The 23,153-nt window shown below is 39.5% G+C and overlaps 1 protein-coding gene across 2 annotated transcripts; it reads left to right on the top strand.

Moving 5' to 3' along the window:
• Positions 1-14,274: 14,274 nt before the first annotated feature.
• nrros.S (negative regulator of reactive oxygen species S homeolog) lies at positions 14,275-20,587 on the top strand. 2 transcript variants are annotated; one of them, NM_001127782.1, is made up of 4 exons: positions 14,275-14,369; positions 14,593-14,696; positions 17,736-17,859; positions 18,535-20,587. In NM_001127782.1, exons 3-4 carry the CDS (start codon positions 17,752-17,754, stop codon positions 20,461-20,463), a joined length of 2,037 nt encoding a protein of 678 aa, NP_001121254.2. In that variant the 5' UTR covers positions 14,275-14,369; positions 14,593-14,696; positions 17,736-17,751; the 3' UTR covers positions 20,464-20,587. The 2 variants fall into 2 exon arrangements, with proteins under 2 accessions (NP_001121254.2, XP_041419808.1); XM_041563874.1 differs by having other exon boundaries at positions 14,346-14,397.
• Positions 20,588-23,153: the final 2,566 nt, after the last annotated feature.

Below are 23,153 nucleotides of genomic sequence, written 5' to 3'. Positions count from 1 at the left end.
GAACACAGATCCAAGTCAGCTTGAAGAGAATGTTCAGGCTGTGATGCACCAGCGTAACCACAGAAGAGATTATGTGCAATATGCTTGGAGGAAGCAGCTGGAAGTTCATCTGGACAAATATCAGAACTGATGTCATAGATGAAGGAATCCTTAAATCTATATCCACAATTGTGCAGAAACTGACAAACCAGGTTCTTCATAACATCAAACAATCTGAAATCAGGGAATCCCAAGTCAGACAAGAAAGCAAAGAATACAGTGGTATTGTACAGAGTGCATCTGTTATTTGCTATGTAACCTGAGCCTTGAATGGCTGCCCCCATGGCTATACAGCAGTTTGTTTATGTAAGCTACAGTAGTCTTTACTGAAGCAAACGCACCAGTTTTACTAGTTACATTTTAAATACTTTAATACACTTTAATTTTTTTACTGTTCCTTGAAGGCAAATATTCGTCCAGAAAAATAGTATAAGAAACACTGCGTACTTTTGCATGTTCTTACAAGGAATAGGTTTTAACTGTATTATACATTATATGGAGTGTTGCATACTACGAAATTCCAACTTCAGAAGGCTTTTGGGAGATGTAGATCCATCTCTAAGGACTGAACTCCACTGTGTGGCTTATTCCGATCTGATGCGTAGGATGCTACAAAATCTGAAGCTCCTAGAGCTGAACTCCATGGTGCAGCTTGTTCTGATCCGACACGCTGAGAGGAAGCACATGCGACGAGACGGATGCACCGAATATAATGTAAGTAATAGAAATGTCGGACCTTGTAGCTGCGTGCATACGACACAACTGTCAGTGGAAGATGCAACATGCCTCGTTTACATCCAACAGTCGTGTCGTGTTGGATGCATAGAGCTGCACAGTCCGACATTTCTATTACTTACATTATATTCGGTGCATCCGTCTCGTCGCATGCGCTTCCTCTCAGCGTGTCGGATCAGAACAAGCTGCACCATGGAGTTCAGCTCTAGGAGCTTCAGATTTTGTAGCATCCTACAAACGCTTGTGCTGTTGCATGGCGTTGAGCAGTGTTGTATAGAGGATCAGATAAAATTTGATACTACATGTATCCGACTATTGGATGAAGACGCAGTGTGCAGCATTCACATCCAACTGATGTATGTAGTTTATACCTGAGATTTCTCACTCAGTCCCATTATATTCTGAACATCCAACATGTCGTATTCATGTCATCGCCTGGCGACAAATCAGTTCAGATCACCTCGTGGCGTTCGGCCCTCTAGTGTGCATGAAGTGTGTGCTACCTTACTAGGATTTAGGGTTGCCACCTAGCCGGTATTTTACCAGCCTGGCCTGTAAAAACGATGGCTGATCCCAATGTTATTAATAGGGGAAAAGATGCATATTTATATTTTTTTCCAGAAAACGTGGCAACCCTACTAGGATTTGAACTTAAAAACCCAGCAGACCCCTGACTGTTCTGTGTGGGAGATTAGATTGCAGCAGCTATGACAAGGAAGAGAACATACACGTTGAGGGGGTCCATGATCTGACCACCCCAGTCTGACACTTTATATAAAGAGTATTTTAAACGATGACCAAAATCTCCATACTCGCACTCAATTCATGAAATTTTATTAAATACTAGTCTCCTTAATTAATTATCAAACCACCAAATGCATGTATCTACCACATCAAAGACAAAAGATATTAGTTATAACAATTCATGTACAATAAATTACCCATAATAATCAAATACAAATTCATTATCAAGTAATTGTGTAGATGGATTAATTCATGTCATAAACCAGATTAAAAATTTAATTTGTTGGTAATGAATTGCTGATGCCAGTTTACTGTTAAAAAAAAATCCTGGAGGTTGAAATATGATCTTTAATATCCCATGATTACTAGCAGCAGAAAATTCCCCATGTGAATGTAGTCCAGATTGATGGAGAAGTCGACTTGGTCCCAATTTTATAAATGATTCATCCAGTAGAGGGGTTTAATTTAGTCCACCGTGCAACACCACTTTCTTTCGTAGGGAGACTTTGTCATGATTGTGAATCACTATTTAGTGCTTTGCATAAAAACTGAACCAGTCTTAGAAAGCCATATAGCTTGTGTGTGTTTATCTCTATGAGTGGACTGCTTAGAAGCAAGTCCCTGTATTACATGCGCAGTGGAAATAGTAGGCACATCAACCGCAAGGAAGTATACTCTACCCCACCACTCCTCGGGTTGTGTCCACGTTGCTGGAGGTTCTCAGTCTTACCGAACACTGTAGTACTTAGTGAAGTCTCTTCTGCATGGTTCCTCCTCACTGCTGCTTTAGTCCTGGGCGCTCAATTATTCCCTCCACGCCGTCGCCTACACGTGTTTCACCATGACTGGCTTCATCAGGGCACTTAGCTATTGCTGACTAAGTAGTTTCTCTCTAAATGCAATAGAGTGCAGAGGCCGGCCAGGCGTCCTAGGCAACCTAAATAAAGATAAAACACTGTATGCGCTTCCTCCCCAAATTTTTTTACCAGATTATGGGGCAGATTTATCAAGGGTCGAATTTTGAAGTTGAAAATACTTCGAAATTCAACCATTGAATTGAATTACTTCGACTATCGAAGTCGAGGGTTTTTTTCATCGAATTTGGCTATTTGCGGTCGAAGTAAGAGCGACACAGTTGCACACTGTCCCAAAGTAAGCGCAGGCTCCCTGCTTAGTTAATACTCACAGGATTCTTCCAAATTCAAGCGCAAATCAGCGTAGCTCGGTCCTCGTTCTGTTTGATTGCCTCTCGCTCCACTCCCCTCACACACGCTGATGCACTTCCTGGATACTCTAGCTCAGCTGCAGAGAATCACTCAGCATAGATAGCCAATTTCAGCGCTGCCGGCTGGGAAACCGTTCCGGGCAAAACAAAAAGGAACTCAAATATGCGGTTTAAAATTTATAACATTATATAGTATCCACTCACTCTTAAAACTGAAGTCCTCGGCCTAACACGTTTCGTGAACAGTTTCACTTCATCTGAGGCTGTAACTTTGTCTTCACTAAAAAACATCAATTATACCCCTTCCAATTACAATGCCCTATGCAACATGACCAGTCCTGGTGCTGGCATTGTGCAGTGCACATTGCTCGAAATGACGCATGTATACGCAAATAAAAGTGCGCATGTGCAGAAGCGCCACACGACCGGGAAACTGCGGAGTGAAAGGGGACTGGACATGGCGACAGAGAAGGTATGTAAACAAACAAATGTTGGTACAAGACACTCCAGTATACCACAAATAGATCATACCGAAAGATAAATAAAAATGTAAACCTTTATTGTACAAACATCTCTTGCCTGAGGCATTTCTTGTCACTGGGACACTTAAGCTGGCCACAGGCGCAAAGATCCGATCGTACGAATCAACGTACAATCGGACTCCCCCATCTCCCGACCCGCCACTAACCATTCCGATCAAATAAAGTAGTAAAAGAACAGATGAGCTGATGTTCTGCCCCTGACAGCAATCGTACGATAGTTATGTCTGACCAAAGCTAGTGACAGTCTCCCACTGAAAATCGTACGATCGGCAATACACGCAGAGATATTATCGGGAGCCGACAGAAATTTTTTAACCTGTCCGATCGACCAAACGTCCGATCTCCGCCGGACGAAAAATGTTGGGACTCTCCAGACACGGGCTGAAAATCTTACGAATCCTCGATTCGTACGATCAGATCTTTGCGTCTATGGCCAGCTTTAGAAATAGGCTTCTCTGACAGAAAAGGTATGTGCCTGGCGCCCCCACAGCTTTGCGCCCTAGGTACTCTGCTTACCACTATTTCTGGTCCTGATAGAGTGCAGCACCTTTAAAAGAGAAAAAGCATTTATGAAAGTCAGGTCATAAATTGTCATTTATGGGATTAGGGGGAAATAGCCTGCATTTAAACAGTTATACAAAAATTACATTTGTACTGATTTTTTTTTTTTCATTTTACATATTTTTAATTTTCAGTAAAGTAGGCATTGGACAATACATGAAAAAGTTGTTTAAGAGAAAATTGTACTTTTCCCTTTTCAGACTTTGCTAAATAGGTTTCTTGTTTTTCTTTCAGAGCAGCGTATTGAATATTGTATTCTGATATTGAGCAACTGGAGGCATTCTGAGCCACAAAAACATTATCCAGCTCAGTGATGAGCGAATCTGTCCCGTTTCACTTCGCTAGAAAAATCAACGAAATTGCAAAAAAATTCACTAAACGGCGAAATTTTGCCAAATGCATTGAAGTCTATGGTGACTTTTTTTTCTCCAGATGCATTAAAAGTCAATGGGCGTTTTTTTGTGGCAGTTTCACGGAAATGGCGAAATTCGGAAATTCCCTGTGAATCCATGGCTGGTAAATGAATTCGCTCATCCCTATTCAGCACCCAAAGTTTTTACCTACCCCAGTACTTCAGTGTACATGAGAATGTGTGTTATAGTATAGTAGCACAGTGATTGGGATGTGCTTATCTGAGCACCTCTTGCAGCTCACTCACCGCACTCAAAGTACAAATGCAACATTTTTTATATTAACATGTTATCTTGGGAGAGCTTTGGATAAATCATACCTCCCAACTGTTCCATTTTTAGAGGGACAGTCCCTCTTTTGACAGCTCAACCCACAGTCCCTCATTTGTACTGGTCCTGTTTTTCTCTGCACTGAACAGCCAGAAAAAGAAACAAAGTTTCTAACTTAATTGGCTTTTGGCAGAGAGCTCAGAACAGCCACAGCTGCAGATAAGAAATTTTTGTAACAATTTCAAGATAAGCAAATAAGTAATTGTAACAATATAATATAACAGGTCCCTTGGGAAAGGTTAGACTCACAGCTTAAAGGGCAATTCACCTTCATAAGCAAAACTGTAATAATTGGAAAAAAACACATAAATATGTTCAAACCTTAATAACCTGCCAAATTTTGTAAAATGAACATGGTAATTAGGGGGTGTGGCCACAAAAATGTGTGCGGTCAAACAAATTTCGGCACACTACGCGCACCTTTTTTGTCCCTCTTTTTATTTCCAAAATATTGGGAGGTATGGATAAATTAGAATATAGGGATAAAAAGAGGAACAAATGGGCAGTCAATCCTTATAGAGGGTTTGAAACCTTTATTTCCTGCATTAAGGCAGTTCCCCAAAAGTCAGAACTAATAATGTTTTCCTACCATTGTTCCGCAACCTGGGTGTGTGCCAGATATTTACCAGCAGTGACTCCTGAGCTGTTTTTTTTTTCTCCTCACCAGTATTTTGTAGTGATGTACAGGTTGAACCAAAACCTGCATAACCCTTGGGTTGACCACTGGTCGGGCAGATTTGGGTTGAAATTTGGCCAACCACTGTGTGTTAGGATTGGGTGCAAGTCAGACTGGGCAAGTGCACTCCTCCACTACTCACAAAGATTCTTTTTTTTTGGAACCAGAGGCATGCACAGAAGTAGTGTATGTAACAAGATGGTGCTGGTATGGGTCAGGTGCAGGTAGGGCCTCCATCAGTAATCATGGGGCACCATATGACAAAAATTTCTGGGCATCGGTCACCACCATAGACCGCACCCTAGACCCCCACACCAAAATAAAAAACCCACACACTACTGAGATTTTTGCATTATCTTCTGGAGCACCTTGTTTTCCCTATCTTTGTGATACAAGTTGCAGCAACCATTCAAGCAGTAGGGATTGAGCCAATCCCAGTTTACATATATATCCTATAGAGGGTTTGCTCATGTCCATGCAGGTAGCCACAGGGAATATGTATAGGACAAGTACTTTTGTCAGTGTGCACTCCATTTTTCATCCATTTTTAAGTTTTTCCCTTGCCAGTCCCTCTCCCCCTTTCATAGGGGCACCTTGAGTAGAAATGTTGGTGCTTCCAAGTGCTTTCATTGTATAACAATTTTGAAGTAATTTTAGTATTTTGTTGTAAAACTACAACTCCCAGAATCCTCTGTCAGAAGAACACGACCTTCAAGAATAGTAATAAAAATAAAGCTCCCTTTTCCCATAAATATGACAACCACTCATAACGCATTATTATTTTAGAAAAAAAACTTTTTTTTTCGAGTAGTGCTGTTTGCGTGTTTTGAAGTGGTTTAAGTAATGGTTCAGAACACAAGAGTAAAATCCGTTACCACTTGAGAGCTAACCACCGGAACTGAAAGTACACTCCCCTTCCAGGCAAAGTGAAGCCTCAGCAATGAACAGGCGCTGCATATTAACAGCTATTCAGAGTGATATGATCAAGGTCACGTAATGTCACCTATCAACTTAAAGATGCTTGGACAGTCATAATCCGTTTTCTCGCAATGACAACGCGGAAGATGGGTTTTTCTTCCATGAGTGCGTCCTTACAGAGAACAACTAACGGTTTGGCTAGCATTCTAGCCTTTCTCAAAAGGAAGGCTAGAGTGCTAGCCAAAACGTTAATTCTTATTTTTGACTAATAAACACCGTTATGGGGAGGTGTGATCATCGGTGCCCACTAGGTGGAGGCACTGCACTTAAATCCCAGTTCTAGCATCTTTCATACACAAAGAGAATTCAGGGCCCTGGATTTCAAAAGATTAATCGTTATTTAAGAGAGAATGTTAAAATAGGGTTATACTAGATAAAGGCAGGAAAGCAATGGAAATAATTTTTTTTTAAATATATAAAAATGAAAATCAGTTGCAAAGTTGCTAGGAATAAGGCATAATATTACATACTCAGGTGAACCACCCCTTTAACAATATATATACCGATACCTACACTAAACTAATTGTAGCTCTTAAGATTGCAATAGCCTTGGATATTATGATTGTTCAACAAATCATCCAACCCACTGTCAAAGGCATTAATAGAATCTGTTATCACAAAATCACCTAGCAGGGCATTGCACAACTACACAACCACTGGTCTTTATTTTTAATTATTTCTTTATCATTTCTGGGTCTCATAGGGTAGAGTCCTGCAGCGGGTTGGGTACCCGCGGGTACCCGCAGGTTACCCGCAAAAACCTGCAGTACCATGCGGGTTTTTCGTTGAAGTACAAGGTGCGGGTATACCCGCGGGTCGGTGGTTCTGCGGGTTTGCGGGTTGCGGGTCAGGCTGCGGGTCTTCTCAATATCAATATTTGCTCCTTTTTTCTGGTCAAGTCCACTTCCGATGATGTCATTTCCGGTACACAATGACAGCACGTCCAGTTTTACTCCCTTTTTTCTGATCATATCTAGTTCCGATGATGTCACTTCCGGTTTATAATGACAGCACTTCCTGATTCTTGATGGTCAGCGGGTCGCGGGTCCGGGTTGCAGAAAAGGTACTTGCGGGTCGGGTTGCGGGTCCAAGCAGGTAAGAATGCGGGTTGCGGGTGCGGGTTGCGGATTGCGGGTTGCGGGTATGGGTCGGGTCCCAAAAAATGGACCCGCGCAGGACTCTATCATAGGGTCCACCAAAGAACGTTTAGGATACACTTTTACAACAATCCAATGTAGACAGTGTTGAATCGTACAGGTTTTAAATAGAGCCTTTGTAGAAATAAGAAAGGGTTAAGGGCTAGGCCAACTGGGAGATCCTCTGCTAATTTTTCCCACCTACTATTATTGGGTATGATTTTTAAATCAGTATTTTTTCTGCAGCTCTACAATTTGGTAGTTTACATTACTTATCCCAGTGTAACCCTTTGCTAGTATACTCTATTTTACTGGAGCTCAATTCATGACAGGCAGACCTCTTGCAAAGTGTAATAGGAGTCAAGCACTCAACAACGGAAACCTTTTGCAACTGGGGTGCACGTCTCAGGCAGCCACTTCCACTGAATAAGAATACAGGACAGGAATACAGCAACGTTTCAGGCCGACAACAGCCTTTCCTCAAGCTACTCAGGCAGACCTCTTTGCATGAAAGATACTGAAATGTGATTTTCAATCAAACTGCCTCCATCTAGTGGGCACTGAGGAATTACACCTCATGGGAATTCAACTAGGACAAATAAAAAATCCAGTTTGCATTAAACAAATATAACTTTCTAATACACAAAAGCCATGAATATCCTGAATATTATATCCTTATAAACGGTGAGTTCTGATGTCATCAGTTATAAACGGTGAGTTCTGATTTCACGATTCACTGAAACGTGTGTATTATAATAAATAAAGTAGCCACTGTTGAAAAATATTAGGATATTAGAAGTTACCTCGGAGTTCCATGACCTGTATAGAAACACTCGGCCTTCAGCCTCGTGTTTTTATATGGCCATGAAACTCCTCGGAAACTTATAATATCCTTATAATTTATAAGAGGGGATACTTTATTCACTATATATAAAATTGAAACGAGAAAAAAAATGTAAGTGCAGTTCACAAAATTATAACCCTGCCATGTGTGGACTATCCAACCCCTGATACAGTCTTGCAATGCCACAGTCCCACACTTTGCTCCAGGTGTACAAAAAGGCAAACTAGAACAGTTTAGTTCCTGGCAATTTGCCCCTTGCCAAAGAGCTTTTATGTCCCCAGGTAGCGCTACCTGCCCCAAAGTAGAGTTAGTAACCGCTCCCACATGGCAGGTACTCGGGAAAGACCTGTCCTCACACCAGGGACTGAAACATGGCTAAAGTAACCACATGCAGGAAAACAGAAAAAGAGCTCTATTTATGGCTGGAGCTCAAAAAGCTTTTCCAAAGCAGAGCATACCACAGCTCTCTCCAACCGAACAGCGCTTTCAGCCATCTCTGCTGCAGCAGGGGCGCTTTTATAAGCTCCCTCTGCCCACCCTGTGGATTTGGTTCCAAACCCAGGCTCTTTCTGGACATCCTCTGGGACTTCCAGTAGATTGGTCACTTCCCTGCCTGTAACTGGGCTTGGTGATGTCACAGGCAGAACAGGTGACCGGTATGGCTGATCCCCTACACCGGCATTCAATCAGAAGTGACAAACTAGATCAATAGGAGAGAGCCTGAAAAGAAAATTAAGAATCATGGCACACACTGCTGTCTGACCACTTCTCAGTGAGAAATGGAGGGGGGGGGGGTTCTGTTCAATCACCACCCCTATTTATACTGACAGGTTTACATTGATTTATATGGCAATACATTGTTATATTACATTATCCATCAAGTTCATCCCCTCCAAATGAACCTCAGTGTATGTATGTATGTTTGTATTTATCTACATGTATGTAACCTCTATTTCGGCTCAATATCTGCCTTCCCAGACTAGTACCAGCATACCACAGGTACACTGGACTCTCTCACCCAGAGTGAGCCTCTGCACAGTGGAAGAGGAAGGTAAGAGTGTTGTGCAACTACACCTCTCTTGCTGCTATAACTATAACTAAAAAGTAAGACAGAGGGCACCAGAGGTTCTTGCAAACAATAAAACAGAACAGAGCGAGCTAGGGGCAATATGACCTGGGAGAGATACCTCTAAAATTGCCATGTTGGAACTCAGAACTGCTCTTTTTAGCTCAACTCAAATTAACTTACACTCCTAGAGTGAACTTGCTACACCTGCCACTATCTAATGCCTTATTCACAGGTCCCTGTACCCTGACTTTAACTGGGCCCATGCCCAGGCCAAAAGCAGACCTCCACTCTGTTCTTAAGGTGGAAGGCAAATAGGAAGTGCCACTACTTTCCCAGCATTATATCAAAGTGAGGCAGGAAGTGGTCACCCTACCTGCTAGCCATTAGCATCCAGATGCAAATATAATTATTTAGATACATTCCCTTCTGCCCAGCAACTAAGGGAACTGAACCTGTTTTGTAACACTTACTTATACAGACCTATCTATACTCTCACATATATAAACTACCGGTACTAGACCAACTGAAGTGCTTGATATCACAAAAACTTTGGATATTATGCTTGTTCATAAGGCATTAATAGAATCTGCCATCACAACATCACAATTGGCACAAACTATTCTCCCGGTACTTTATTTTGCCAGGCTTCATGTAGTTCTTTACACTACTAACTGTGGAGGCACAAAAGATCCTACTGCACCTGTAGCTTATTCCATTATCTCAATCGAGTTCGGGCCCAGAGGGATATTCTGATACTGTTCAAATACAGAGGTTGCTTTCTCTGTCTCATTCAATTCCTTATCTAGAATTGCTGGCATTCACCAAAGGTGTAAATTTCATCTACCAGGGTTGCAGAGTGCAGATTCTGTGGAAACATGTCCAATTCAATGTTCTGCTTCCACTCTTCATCGATCCAAAGAGCATTTTATTGAATTCAAACAAGCTCATAGGTGTATAAATGCTTTCAATTAGAGAAAAGAAAGAATCCCACTTCTATAAAGTACTACAAATGATCTTCCAGAGTAAATTCTCTTTTTACTTCTAAAAACAACAACCACCAGAGTTAAGACAAATACATTTTCAACTGTAAAATACCACCAGTCTATAATCATTTAATTCAATTAAAGTGCCTGTGCTATTGAGTCAATCAATTAGTACCTTTGATTAATTATATACAAATTAATTGATAGCTATATAGAGTGCTGATATGAATTACTAGCAATTAATCCATATCTTATTGATAGGTGATATATGTTAGTGCAGTGCCAATAAATAAATTAATTGATTCTCCGAAGGGTACAAATTTAATAAAGTGCTTGAGTATTTGGATTGCAATTCATCCAATGACTTCTAGATAATTCATTTTAAGTTAATAAAGTGCAGTGCTAATAAATTATACAGTATATCAGAATAATTCTCCCATATGATTGTAGTTGTAGTTAGTAAAATTAATTAATGACCATATATAAATAGATAAATTGGTTCCCTGATTTGTGCAGGCATTCAGAGTCCAATAATCTACACAGCACTAAAAGTAATATTCTTGTCTCCAAAGAGCCTCTCATATGTGTAGACAAAATAAAATCTCTTGCTGTTCCACCATAAAACCAGGATGTCTTAAGGGATGTTCTATCGTGCCTCAGCTAATGCAGTGGAAGTGAGTGCACTCTGGTGTCATTGACCAAAACAGACCCACATATTTGCATAAGGTTGATAAAAGCTTAACTGAAGGAAATGACTCTATTATTCTGGTTTTGCCTCTGCATGCTTTCTGTCTTTAGTCAGAATCTTAATGTGTATATATGCAGAGTTACAATAATGAATACATTCGTAGCTGGGCATTCACTGCTATAGAATCCCATTATTACAAGTGAATAAGACAAAGCTATCTAGAAAGAGATTTTATGGTTTCTATGAGGCCAACCATATGAATACCACATATCAGTACCACAGTAATCTGTAGGATGGAAATCAAATTGAATGCTTATAGGCTGCTACAAGTAGTTCAGTAAAATATGAAATACTCTGGGCTTTCAATGCTTTTCATAATATAAATGTATTCATCAAATAATTAAAATATATACTGCATCCATCTTTGTAGTGAATTAGCTTGTAGGTTCCAAGGTTAAAAAATGACCTTATAGGCACAGATTAATTAAAGCCTTTCTGTTCATCGTCCAGGTATCTATAGGAACATTAGAGGTTGTTTCAGCATAGTGCCTCCCTTGGATCTCAATCGGTAGAACAGCCATCAGTTGGAAAATGTGGTACAGATATAGCAGGTCAATGAAAACCGATTTGTATAGTTAGGTCTGTCAGTGGCGTTCCAATAGTGGGATTCTGGAGAATACCGCAAGCTGGGATTGGGTGTTGAATTTCTGGCTTTGCCAATGAGGCTAGACGTACAAGATGGAGATAGATTTTGGAAAATAAAAAACATCAAGTTCCACATCTGTCCATTGGCCCGTAGTCTATTGTTAGTGGCCTTCATGTTGGGTGAAAGTGGCAGATATGCAGTGAAACAAATCCATTAGAAGAAATATGGATTTGACTTCTGTTATCATTAAATTGGAGCTTTTCAGCAGCTGAGTTCGTTCTAGGGTTGCCACCTGTCCATATTTCACGGGAACAGTCTGGTTTTTTGAAGGACTGTCCGTGTGAAAAAGTGCCAGTCCGGATTACCAAATTAGGAAATCCGGACAACCATTGATGTTTATGACATGGCGATCAGCCAATTGCTGATCGCCACATCATCAGTCCCGCCCCTGATGTCATATTCCCCACCCCTTTACATCACTGGTCCGCCCCCCAATGTAATCCGCCGGCACCCAACATCATCCGCCCTCCCCCTACCCTTTTCCCCGATCGGAAAAGGTGGCATCCCTAGTTTGTTTATTTTTTAAAAAGGGTATCTACACCCAAAAACTGTTTTGCACAATTAAATAATATATATTCCATATCGGAAGTGTGCTTATGATTACATTTTCTTTCATTGTGCATACAAAAAAATAACTGGTTTGGGGTGAAGATCCCTTTTACTTGCTGTAATTTAAATACATTTTGCATACATATGTCCCTTTTTGGGGACAAGATTAGAAAATTAAACTTGCCCGAAGAAGCCTGGTATGACCAGTGAAATGCAATACTATCTCACACAACCTGGTACAAATTGTGTTACTAAAATGATTCCACCTTTCATATAACGGCAATAAAGACACCATTAACACTATTTAGACAAAGACACTGAGGTTAAACACAAGTCTCACTAGGCCTTCAATGTAGCATTGAAGGAAATGCTGTGCAGCCTGATAAAAACTTTACAGATATTCACTAACTTGGGAGCCAGGTAAAAAAACAGTTACAGTAAGTACCTGCTTTCTTTCCAATAATAATACCTACCCAACAGGTTCCAGTCCCAAATTACAAATCACTCATAGTGGTACTAGTAGTAGAATACGGCTAAACCGGAGAATATCTGCCCTATATTGCTTTGATGCCTAGAATCTCCATCTGCTCTACTACCAATTCTTACTCCTGGAGGGAGCGATACAAGAATCTGGCCCTCATACTTGCTATTCCTATCCTTATCCCATTGAATCCTGGCTCAGGCACCATGATACTCTCCACCATCCTTCAGTATGTGGAGTTCAAAGAATGTGATCCTCTTGTTATGATGGACTACTGAACCAATCCGATATCCCGAGCCAATAAGGATCTCCCTCCTCCACCAGGGACTGTTTTACAAGGATGGGAAAGGAGTTTGCATGTTTTCTCCGTGTCTGCATGCGGGTGCTCTGGGTACTCATTCCATATACAGTACATACTGACAGATTCATTGGCTCCTGATAAAAATTGGGCCTACTGTGTAAGCCCCCTAACTGTGATAGGGACCTTAGAGTGTAAGCTCCCCTGGGGCAGGGACTAATGTGAATGATGTATAAGCTCTGTATAGAGCTGCAGAAATGTGTTGATGCTATATAAATACCAGGTAATAAAGATAAATGGGGAACCTTTACCCTGTGCCTCTTAAGGATGTGGTTAGCTTTTAGATTGTTATACTGTAGAATGGCCAATTCTAAGCAACTTTTCAATTGATCTTCATTATTTATCTTTTACTGTATTTTAATTATTTCCCTTGAGAGCCCTATGACTCTTTCCAGCTTTCTTTCCACTGACCTAAAAAGCAAATGCTCTGTAAGGCTTACACATTTATTGTTATTGCTACTTTTTATTACTCATCTTTCTGTTCAGTCCATCTCCTATTCATATTAGAGTCCCTTGTTCGAATCAATGCACGGTTGCTAGGGTAAATTGGACCCTAGCAACCAGAGTGATGAAATTGCAAACTAGCTGCTGAATAAAAAGCTAAATAACTCAAAAACCACAAATAATAAAAAAACAAAACCAATTAGGAATTGTCTCAGAATATCACTCTTTACATCATACTGAAGGTTGACACAAAGGTGAACAACCCCTTTAAAGTATTGTTTGAATACTTGAAGGACTAAATAGAAATATACAAATGGGAACCCCAGACTTCCTGCTTTACCAATGGTGCAGCACCCATAAAGTGTCCCTTAGGTGTCAACATTAGAAATTCACTTTGTATCTGGGGGTACTTATGCATAAATGTTAATGTACTGTGAGTATATGTAATAAAGAACAATGTTCACACCAGCCGACTTGGATTTTAAACAATGCTTGAATCCTTCCACCAGTTATCCCATTTTAACCTTGCAGATGAATGACATGCCTTATATATTTGCAGTTATAAACTGCCCCACGAGAGAGGGAGAGAGTTGGGGATGTTACTGGAATAGAGAAAAAAGAAGAACTATCAGAAAATGACGTACAGCCTGGTGACTTACTTTGAAGGGTTTTTTATTTTTCTGTGCTGGCCCAGTGCTTCATGTGACTGCAGCTTCCGTTATTTCCTTCCGCAAGATCTAAAATAACCTCTAGAAGGAAGAAAAAAAAATAAGAGAGAAGAAGCTGCTGAGTTGTTTCAGGATGCACATGTGCCAATCTCACCACACCGCTCCTCCCATCCAAGTGACCAGGACTCGCTTCACTTCTTAATGTGAGTTGTGAGCCCACGCTGACTTTTGGTTAGTCACCAGCACTGCGGCTTCACCATTCATACCTCATTCATACCTTCTAGTCTCTGCTAGTCTGACTTTACTAAACTGGTTTTCATTCTGACCTAGTGACCCAGCTGAACTGTATTTGAGTTATCATTGTGTCTTCTCTCTTTGATCTCATGCAACCTCGGCTTAATTTGGTCGCTTTTTGTTTTTTCATAGAAACCTATGTTTCTTCCCTGTGTCGGTACGAAACGTTACCTCCTTCGTTTTGGATCCTGTCAGTTAAAGTGATACCCATGATGCTATGCGCTCATCTAAGTGCGGTAAGTGGCTCTGTTTCTGGTTGTGGGTTCTTTGGAGTGTGGGCTATAAAACCCCAAAAGATGCTCTAAAACAATACTTTCACATACCTTACAGCCACTGGCACGGAACAACTTGACTTTGAACATAGATTGTTAAAAGCATAATCCTTTTCTTTGCAAAATGTCTGAATTTTCCTAACACATTAATGCAATGACTAAAAGAATATACAAGCCTAGTTTAGGGTGTGGGATACAGAGGGTATTTGTCCTGGGTTCCCAGCCTCAGCCTGAAAATCCCCAGATAAAATATCAGATTATTACATTTTTCAATAAACAGCATTTTCTTTTTGTGAATTGCACAAGGCTAAAAAGACTGGTATCTGGAGGATGTAATGGAAATTATACTACAACAACTCCATGTCATAAGCCTCATATTAAGATTTTATTTAAAGTTAATGCACCAGCCTCAACATGGCTGGACATAGAATGGGGAGTGACAGCCTATGCAAATATACTGCAGATACCATCTGAGAGGGAAAAAGTAGGGATATCCAGCCTGTATCCTTTCAGCTGTTAGTGAACTACTACTCCCAGAGAGATGCTCTTTTATTGCTATTCAACAACAGCTGGATTCCTGATATAGATTATGTAAATATTTAAATAACAAATGAAATATATATATAATTTGTAAGGGTATCCTGCATGCTACTTATGGACTACAAGATAAAAGTACAAAGGATCTACACACACATATATATATATATATATATATATATATATATATATATATATATATATATATATATATATATAACTTATTAAAGGCACTACAAACTGAGGTGTACTTTAGTTTGGCACAAGCAATATTTGTTCTGATATATATATATATATATATATATATATATATATATACACAGTGGAATAAATAATTATTAATTATATAATATATATATATACTTGCTGTGCTTTTCGGTGCTCGCTCGCTAACCCTCAGTTTGTCGTACCTTTAATAAGTTATTTAACTTTGGTAAATGTACATGCAGAACATTAATATATTCATAGAAAATCCAGTACAGAATAAAAAAATGTACTTAGACAAAAATACAGTTTAACAGTAAGCCATTTATATTGACAAGTGCATTTGCCAATTGAACTTTTGATTCTGGAAAACAATGCCCTTTATCATGCCTTCTATTTGCAAAAGAAAGCCAGTAGCACACTGAGTCAGGTTGCAGTTGTGTTCAAAAAGAATTATTTTATTAAGCCCATATGCAAAAAGGCAACGTTTCGAGCCTACTAGGCCCTTTCTCATTTGCAAAAGGCTATATTTTAAGTGACTCATTCTCCCCAAAATTGCATTGCTATCAGACTGGTGATGATTATCTAGGGCAGTAACAGGCAATCTCTCTTGCTGTCAGAAGTCCCTTAAAGGACATGTAAACAGCCACAAAAAATTCATTGAACGTCCACTTTGAAATTTTTAAATACCTTCAACTCCAGCTATTAACAGGTTAATAGTAAGCATCCACTTAATCACTTGGGATTCCATCTCCTCCTCTAACCCACTCCCTTGGGAATTAACCCTTGGCTGTTGGCTACTGAGCATGCTCAGTTTTTCTTAGCTCAGATTACTAAACCCTCTCCAGTCTAGCAACCTATGAAGAGTAGGCATTACTGTTGGTTCCCATAGAAACTGTGCTCTAGCTGCCTGCTCCTGTATTTTCTCCTAACCTGCTCTCTTTTACAGTGCTCAGTCCCAGCAGGACTTTTTATCAAAATAAGTTCTGCCTAGGAAAGCCTGCATTCTTGATAGCATGAACTTTACAGCAAATGTGTGCTGCTTGCAGATGTAAATGTCACTGATGACATTTCAGAGGGAAAATGGCGCAGGGTGATAGCTGCTATTCTTTTAGCAAAATGTGAAAGAGCAGGCCAAGGGAGAGCTATATGCAGTACAAACAATGAGGTTTGGGGGGGGGGGGATATGTCCAACTTATATACACTGTATACGAATGGGTTTGAATGTCCTTTAATGAGTGTTGTGATACCTTGTGGAAAGGAGATGATACCTAAAGTTGGCCATAGATGCACAGATAATATCGTATGAAAGTAATTTTCATACAATTTTCATACAATATTCAGTGCGTGTATGGTGGGAAAAGAGCCAACCGATATCGGCAGAAGACTTGGACATCGGTTGGCTCGTCGATAGGTCTGGACGGAAAAATTTGATCGGGTGTCTTTGAAGGTACCCAAACATCGGCCATTGTTAGTGCTGAATCGTCAGATACAGGTAGAATTCTATTGTTTCTATCTGTATAGCTGACGATTCAGTTCTATATGGTCACCTTAAAGGTTCAAAAAAATTGTGAGTATGCCCTAATGTACAAAGAGTTAGCTGACCTCCTACCAATTGCACATGATATATGATTTGCACAGTCATTTTTTTTCCCTCTCAAATATCAAGACTGAATTAAAATAACACACCTATATATGAATACAAAGATGACATTTATTAGCTCCATTATATTTCAATCTGCAAAGTATTTAAGTAGCTTATACAGTATGTATTTATATTGATAAAAGCAGTGCTCTAACAGTCGTGTGTTCAGAAAGCATGAGAAAGTTGCTTGAAATGCAGCTTTAAGACCCTTTGGTTACCCCTTATTCATAGTAATATTCATAGTCACACCAGCAAATGTCCCAGGAGACACTGACATAATCTCAGACTAGAGGTGCAAAGTTGCTGTGTTTTGGTGCAATACACAAGAGAACCCTGAAAGTAGAGCCTTTTCAAGACTGATGTGAATTCCTGGGCTCTGTTATGTCCATGTGCCCTGTACATTGTTTCCAGAAATGTGAATAGACTTAAGTACCTTTGGGTATAGTTTGTGATTTTGCTTGTTGCACTTTAACTTGCGTTTGTTGCTACGTCATGGGAATTAATTCCTCCATGAAATGCTTTAGTTAGATGGTAGATTGGGCCTTGTTTGTTATGATAATGGCAAGGGACAACTTTTACAGCTAAAAAAATGACTGCATTTTCTGTGTTTCCTTTAGGAGTGATTTTAATGCTATGGCCAATGTGTCCTTTTGGCTTCTACTGGCTTTCATATACGTAACATTACCTTGGAAATATAATGTCGCTGAAGGAAAATTGTCCTCCGAAAGTGGCTGCAGATTGGTAGGTTTTATAACATATTTGTCTTCTAATTAACATGTTTACAGAACATATACAGTATGTGTATGTATATATATATATATATATATAGTGCATATAAAGGGGTGGTTCACCTTTAGATTCACTTTTAATATGTTTTAGAATAGCCAATTCTAAGCTACTTTTCAATTGGTCTTCATTATTTATTTATTTTACATTTCTGTATTATTTGCCATCTTCTTCTGACTGTTTCCAGTTTTCAACATCTGTAAGGCAACAGATTTATTGTTGTTGCTACTTTTTATCACTCCTCATTCTATTCAGGCCTCTCCTATTCATATTCCATTCTCTTGTTCAAATGACTGCATGGTTTCTAGGGTTATTTGTATCCAAGCAACCAGATTGTTGAAATTGCAAAATAGAAAGCTGCTGAATATAAAGTTAAATAACTCAAAAAACACAAATAATAAAAAATTAAAACCAATTGCAAGCTGTCTCAGAATTTCAATCTTTACATCATACTAAAATTTATATCTTTAAGGATATTTTAGAACTCAGTGGGTAAAACTGTAATATATAATTTAGAATTACCTGTATAGTACCGAATGATTTAGACTGTACCTTCCCATTATCTTGCACTTTATCCATACATTCACATTCAGATCCAATACATTTGGTAACATACTATTATTGTTTCAGTTTTACAGGGTTGCAGATTGTAGCCATTTACAGCTTTTGTCAGTTCCGCAGAACCTGCCTACTGATATTCAAGAGCTGCTCCTGGATTTCAATCAAATAACGATTCTGCATAAAAATTCCTTTCTAAGATATCATGACCTAACAAGCCTTAGCATGCAATCGAATCAAATGGAATTTGTGGAGCCAGGAGCCTTTAATGGCATAAGGAGACTGGAAGTCCTCTCACTACAGAACAACACTATAAATATGAAATATGAATTAACATCTGCAGCTTTAAGATTGACCACATCCCTTAAGAAACTGGATTTGTCTAGGAATATGCTTACAATGGATATGGTACCAGAGCTTCTTCAGAACTTGACAACCCTAGAGAACCTCTTTTTGGACACCAATATTATCATGCGCTTGGACCAAACTGTGTTTGAGGGCCTAGTTTATTTAAAAGAGTTAAGTTTGAGGTGGAACTACATTTATGAAATTGAATGTGGTACATTTGAGGGACTTGTGAAACTGAAGAAATTAGATTTGGCTTATAACCTATTGCCATGCATTGATGACTATAGACTAACACAAATCCAGATGCTCAATTTAAGCTTCAACAACCTTGAATGGTTTCAGTCCCAAGAGACTGATACTGAATTCCACCTGGAGATGTTGGACATTTCCAACAACCAGCTGCTCTTCTTCCCACTCTTGCCCAGGCAACACCATCTGCACACATTGCTGCTCTCCAATAATAGGATGAGGTTCTACGGTGACATTTTTGGCACAAACTCCTCCACTGCTGATTATCTGATTGTAGAAGATAACATCACATCTGTCACTACAGTTGACCTTTGGAGTGATGATATACATAGCAATCTCTCCGCATTACATTACCTTGATATGAGCCATAACCAATTTGCTTACTTTCCTCATGGATTTTTTTCCAACATGAGCTCACTGTCTTACTTAAAACTTAACTGGAACTGTTTGCAGGCATTTCACGTTTCACCATCAGACATTACGAGTTTAGTTGATGAACTTGATCTCAGTAATAACGAGCTGGTTGAGCTACAAGCAGAAAACATCTCTCCAGGCATCTTGAGCCTTAGCTATTTTAACCTGAGCAACAACAACTTATGCAATCTCCCAAGGAATATCTTCTCATCTATGACGAGGATACATACAATTGATTTGAGCAATAATCCGCTTCACTTGTGTTCTCAGTCTGAGCTGAGAATGGGTGAAGGAAAATGCATAGATATTAGAAATGTACCATCCCTCAGGCGACTTTACTTGTCTGGTTGTGGGATGGAACTGAATTTGCACAGGGTTTTCTATGGAAACACATTAACACATTTGGACCTTTCTTATAACAGTATCAAAGGCATTACCTTTTTAGATGACACTGCAAGAATGCTACAGTCTCTCTTCCTAAGGGGCTGTCTAGCATTTAACATCACTGTTGATTTCTCTGCTTTTATGAGTTTGACTGTCCTTGATATATCCGAAAATGCCCTCACTACATTCCCTGCCTCTCTAAATGGATTGGCACTTCATTACTTGGACCTCCGCAACAATAAACTGATTTCCCTTCCCTTGTATAATACACGTCTGCTTGGGAGCCTTAAAACTTTATATATAAGTGAGAACCCATTTGAGTGCTGTGAACTGGGTTGGAAGAATGTACTTATCAGTTCCATTAGCATTCCCGATCTTCAGAAGGTGACTTGCAACTTCTCCAATCGATATTTGCCAGTACGGGATCTTCCAGCATCCATAAATCATAGCTGCCAGTGGAAAAATGGTGGACCCTGGCTGTATTTGCTGCTCACACTGCCGGTGTGCCTGACTTTACTTGTGGCTCTTCTCTTGCTATTTTTGACTTTCAAGCAAACACTTTTACAGACAGTTAAAAGACGGTGCAGGAGATCCACTAGCTACTGAGATCTTGTGTTCAGCACGTGTAATAATCAAGAGAGAATAGCTTTGGGATTTTTGTATTATAACAGGGTAGAATTTTCTGTACCTTAGGTATAGATAAAAGCATTAAAGGGATGCTGTTATCACACTGGAAAGTGTCTTATTATACCTGAAAAAATATACAAAGTAATGTATGAACTTGTGATAAAGTTATTATTTTAGGTGTCATAAAGGAGTGTAACAATTTCTCTTTTATTTCTGGCAAGAGCCATCAGTCCTTAATACTTTAGATCAAACATATCACAATATAAATGGCAGTACCAGTTTAGTCAATATCACCTGGATCACGTTTAAGTGGTTTGCATGCTTTTTTAGTCATGTGCCATGACCCATAGGAGTGCCATAGAAATCACTTGCAAGTGCAAACACAAGTACTTGCCATGGATTCACATGAAACTCAATTGCAATGGTTTTGATTTATTATTATTCCATTAGCATGATATTCAGAGAAAGGCAACATGCATCACACATTTCAGTGGGGTTTTTAGCCAACCTACCAGGTACATGTACATGCCAAAATTCACTACAGGTTACTAACAATTCATCTTAAAGGAACAGTTCAGTATAAAATTAAAAATGGGTAAATAAATAGGCTGTGCAAAATTAAAAAAAATGTATCTAATATAGTTAGTTAGCCAAAAATGTAATGTATAAAGGCTGGAGTGACTGGATGTCTAACATAATAGCCAGAACACTACTTCCTGTTTTTCAGCTCTTGGTTTCCATTGATTACCAGGCAGTAACCAATCAGTGACTTGAGGGGGGGGGAGTAGAATGGGCCATAACTGTTTGCTTTTGAATCTGAGCTGACTGCTAAGGATCGATTGCAAACTTACTGAATCTGCTTACGGTACCTGTTTTTTATTTTTACACTGAACTGTTCCTTTGGATGGATGTCAGGGCATCTCGGGAGCAATTTCACATGACAATCATTATCACATCCATAGGATTGTATGCTCTAATTTACTTATAAATCTACTTGTGTCTACTAGTGATGGGTTAATTTCTCCCATTTGGCTTTGTCGAAAAATTTGTGAATTTCCTGCGAAATTCACGAAACGGCGAATTGTTTATGAAACTAGAATTTTGAAGCCTGCGTAAATTTTGACGCATGTGTCAGTTCGCGTTAATTTTGACGCCGGCATTAAAGTCAATGGCCATCTGAATAATGTTAACGCTTAACGGTTTAACGACTTTTTTGACGCTCGTCCATTTTTTTCTGACGTCGACGAATTTTCGCCGAAGTTCAGCAAAACGCAGAGATTCACGGCAAATTCACGCCAGCCGAATTTATTCGCCCATCACTATTCCCTCTCATTGTGTCACAACCCCAGTTGAATTATTTTCATTATGCCAATCATTGTAAAGAAAACAGTAGTTGTGTTTTGCCGTGTGCAGCATATTGATTCTAAGTATCTGTCCATATGTTCTTGGCAAATATTTGTGTTTCTATTAATTCCCTTTCATTATGTCACGTTCCAGTTGCATTATTTTAATTTTGCCAATCATCATCGAGAAAACCGTAGTTCGGTTTTGCATTGTATAGCATATTTAAAGCCTGATTTTATATGTATTGACAGATATGGGAAAACACTTTGTATTGCTTTTTGTAGCAATGGTCATATGCACATATCTATATGCAGGTTGATTGATTTTCAACTGAACTAAATAATCGTCCGTGTGTTGCTTATAAAAATGATTTGGCTAATTATCCCATGGGGCATTAGCACTAACTTTAATCAGCCAAAATGAAGAAATGAGCCACCCAAGACACCCTACACATGCACACGTCTTTCAAGTTCAACCTTTTAACTTTTTTTTAACCTGCCTAACTGCCAGTTGATCCAGAGGAAGGCAAAAAACCCCATCTGAAGCCTCTCCTTCCTGACTCCAAAATGGCAATCGGACTTGTCCCTGGATCAACTTGTACAATGAGCTATCATAGTCTGTCGAATATAGAGAGAGAGGTAATTGTCTTCCTTTCAAACAGTGTTAAGCATGTGGGGAAACTTTTGCTGGTGTACCTCAGACCAGTTTCTTACAAGATAGACTGAAGACACTGACATTTGCATTTTCAAATAAGGGAAATGTGGCGGCCAAGCGTAATTTAACTGCATCCACAAACCAGTTAGGGTAGAGCAGGCTGCCTGTGGGACTAGGTCTGTCCCCAAACCTTTTCTGCAGAAGGTAAGCAGCAGTAAAGCAGAAGTCATTGTTTTCAGTGAATTCAGTCTTCTAAGTAGATCACTCTTGCTTAGAGTGGAGTTTTGTTCTTTGACTTTTATCTGCAACTTGTAGTTTGTATGAAAGGCTTTTCAGCAGGAAACCACACTCTGAGAACCTGGTCCTATTCTATCTCTGAATCTTCCTCACCTCCTTCTACTCAGTGCTTCTTGCAGAATCTATGCATATAAAGTAGTTTGCACATTTTATGTTTATTTCTGCATGTTGCAGACGATTGTCGGCAGAGTTCTGACAATTGTAGCTCAGCCACAACAATATCCCTGATTGCACACTAAACATGTGCAGCAGAAAAATATGTACACATGTACATTTACACACACAAGTAGGGGCAAATTCACTAACCTCCGTAATTCAGCAGCGACGGCTTCGTTCACATCGCAACACTTCGCCAGGTGTAGATTCGCCAGGAC

The sequence above is a fragment of the Xenopus laevis genome, chromosome 5S (genome assembly GCF_017654675.1).
Source record: "Xenopus laevis strain J_2021 chromosome 5S, Xenopus_laevis_v10.1, whole genome shotgun sequence".
In the NCBI taxonomy this organism is placed as follows: Eukaryota; Metazoa; Chordata; class Amphibia; order Anura; family Pipidae; genus Xenopus; species Xenopus laevis.
This window is presented reverse-complemented; position numbering and strand designations above follow the sequence as displayed.

Excerpts from the sequence above, each read along its gene's own strand:
- nrros.S (NM_001127782.1), top strand. The coding sequence starts at position 17,752 with ATGGCCAATGTGTCCTTTTGGCTTCTACTGGCTTTCATATACGTAACA. Across the intron at positions 17,860-18,534 it reads CCGAAAGTGGCTGCAGATTG|TTTTACAGGGTTGCAGATTG; the intron begins GTAGGTTTTATA and ends TTATTGTTTCAG.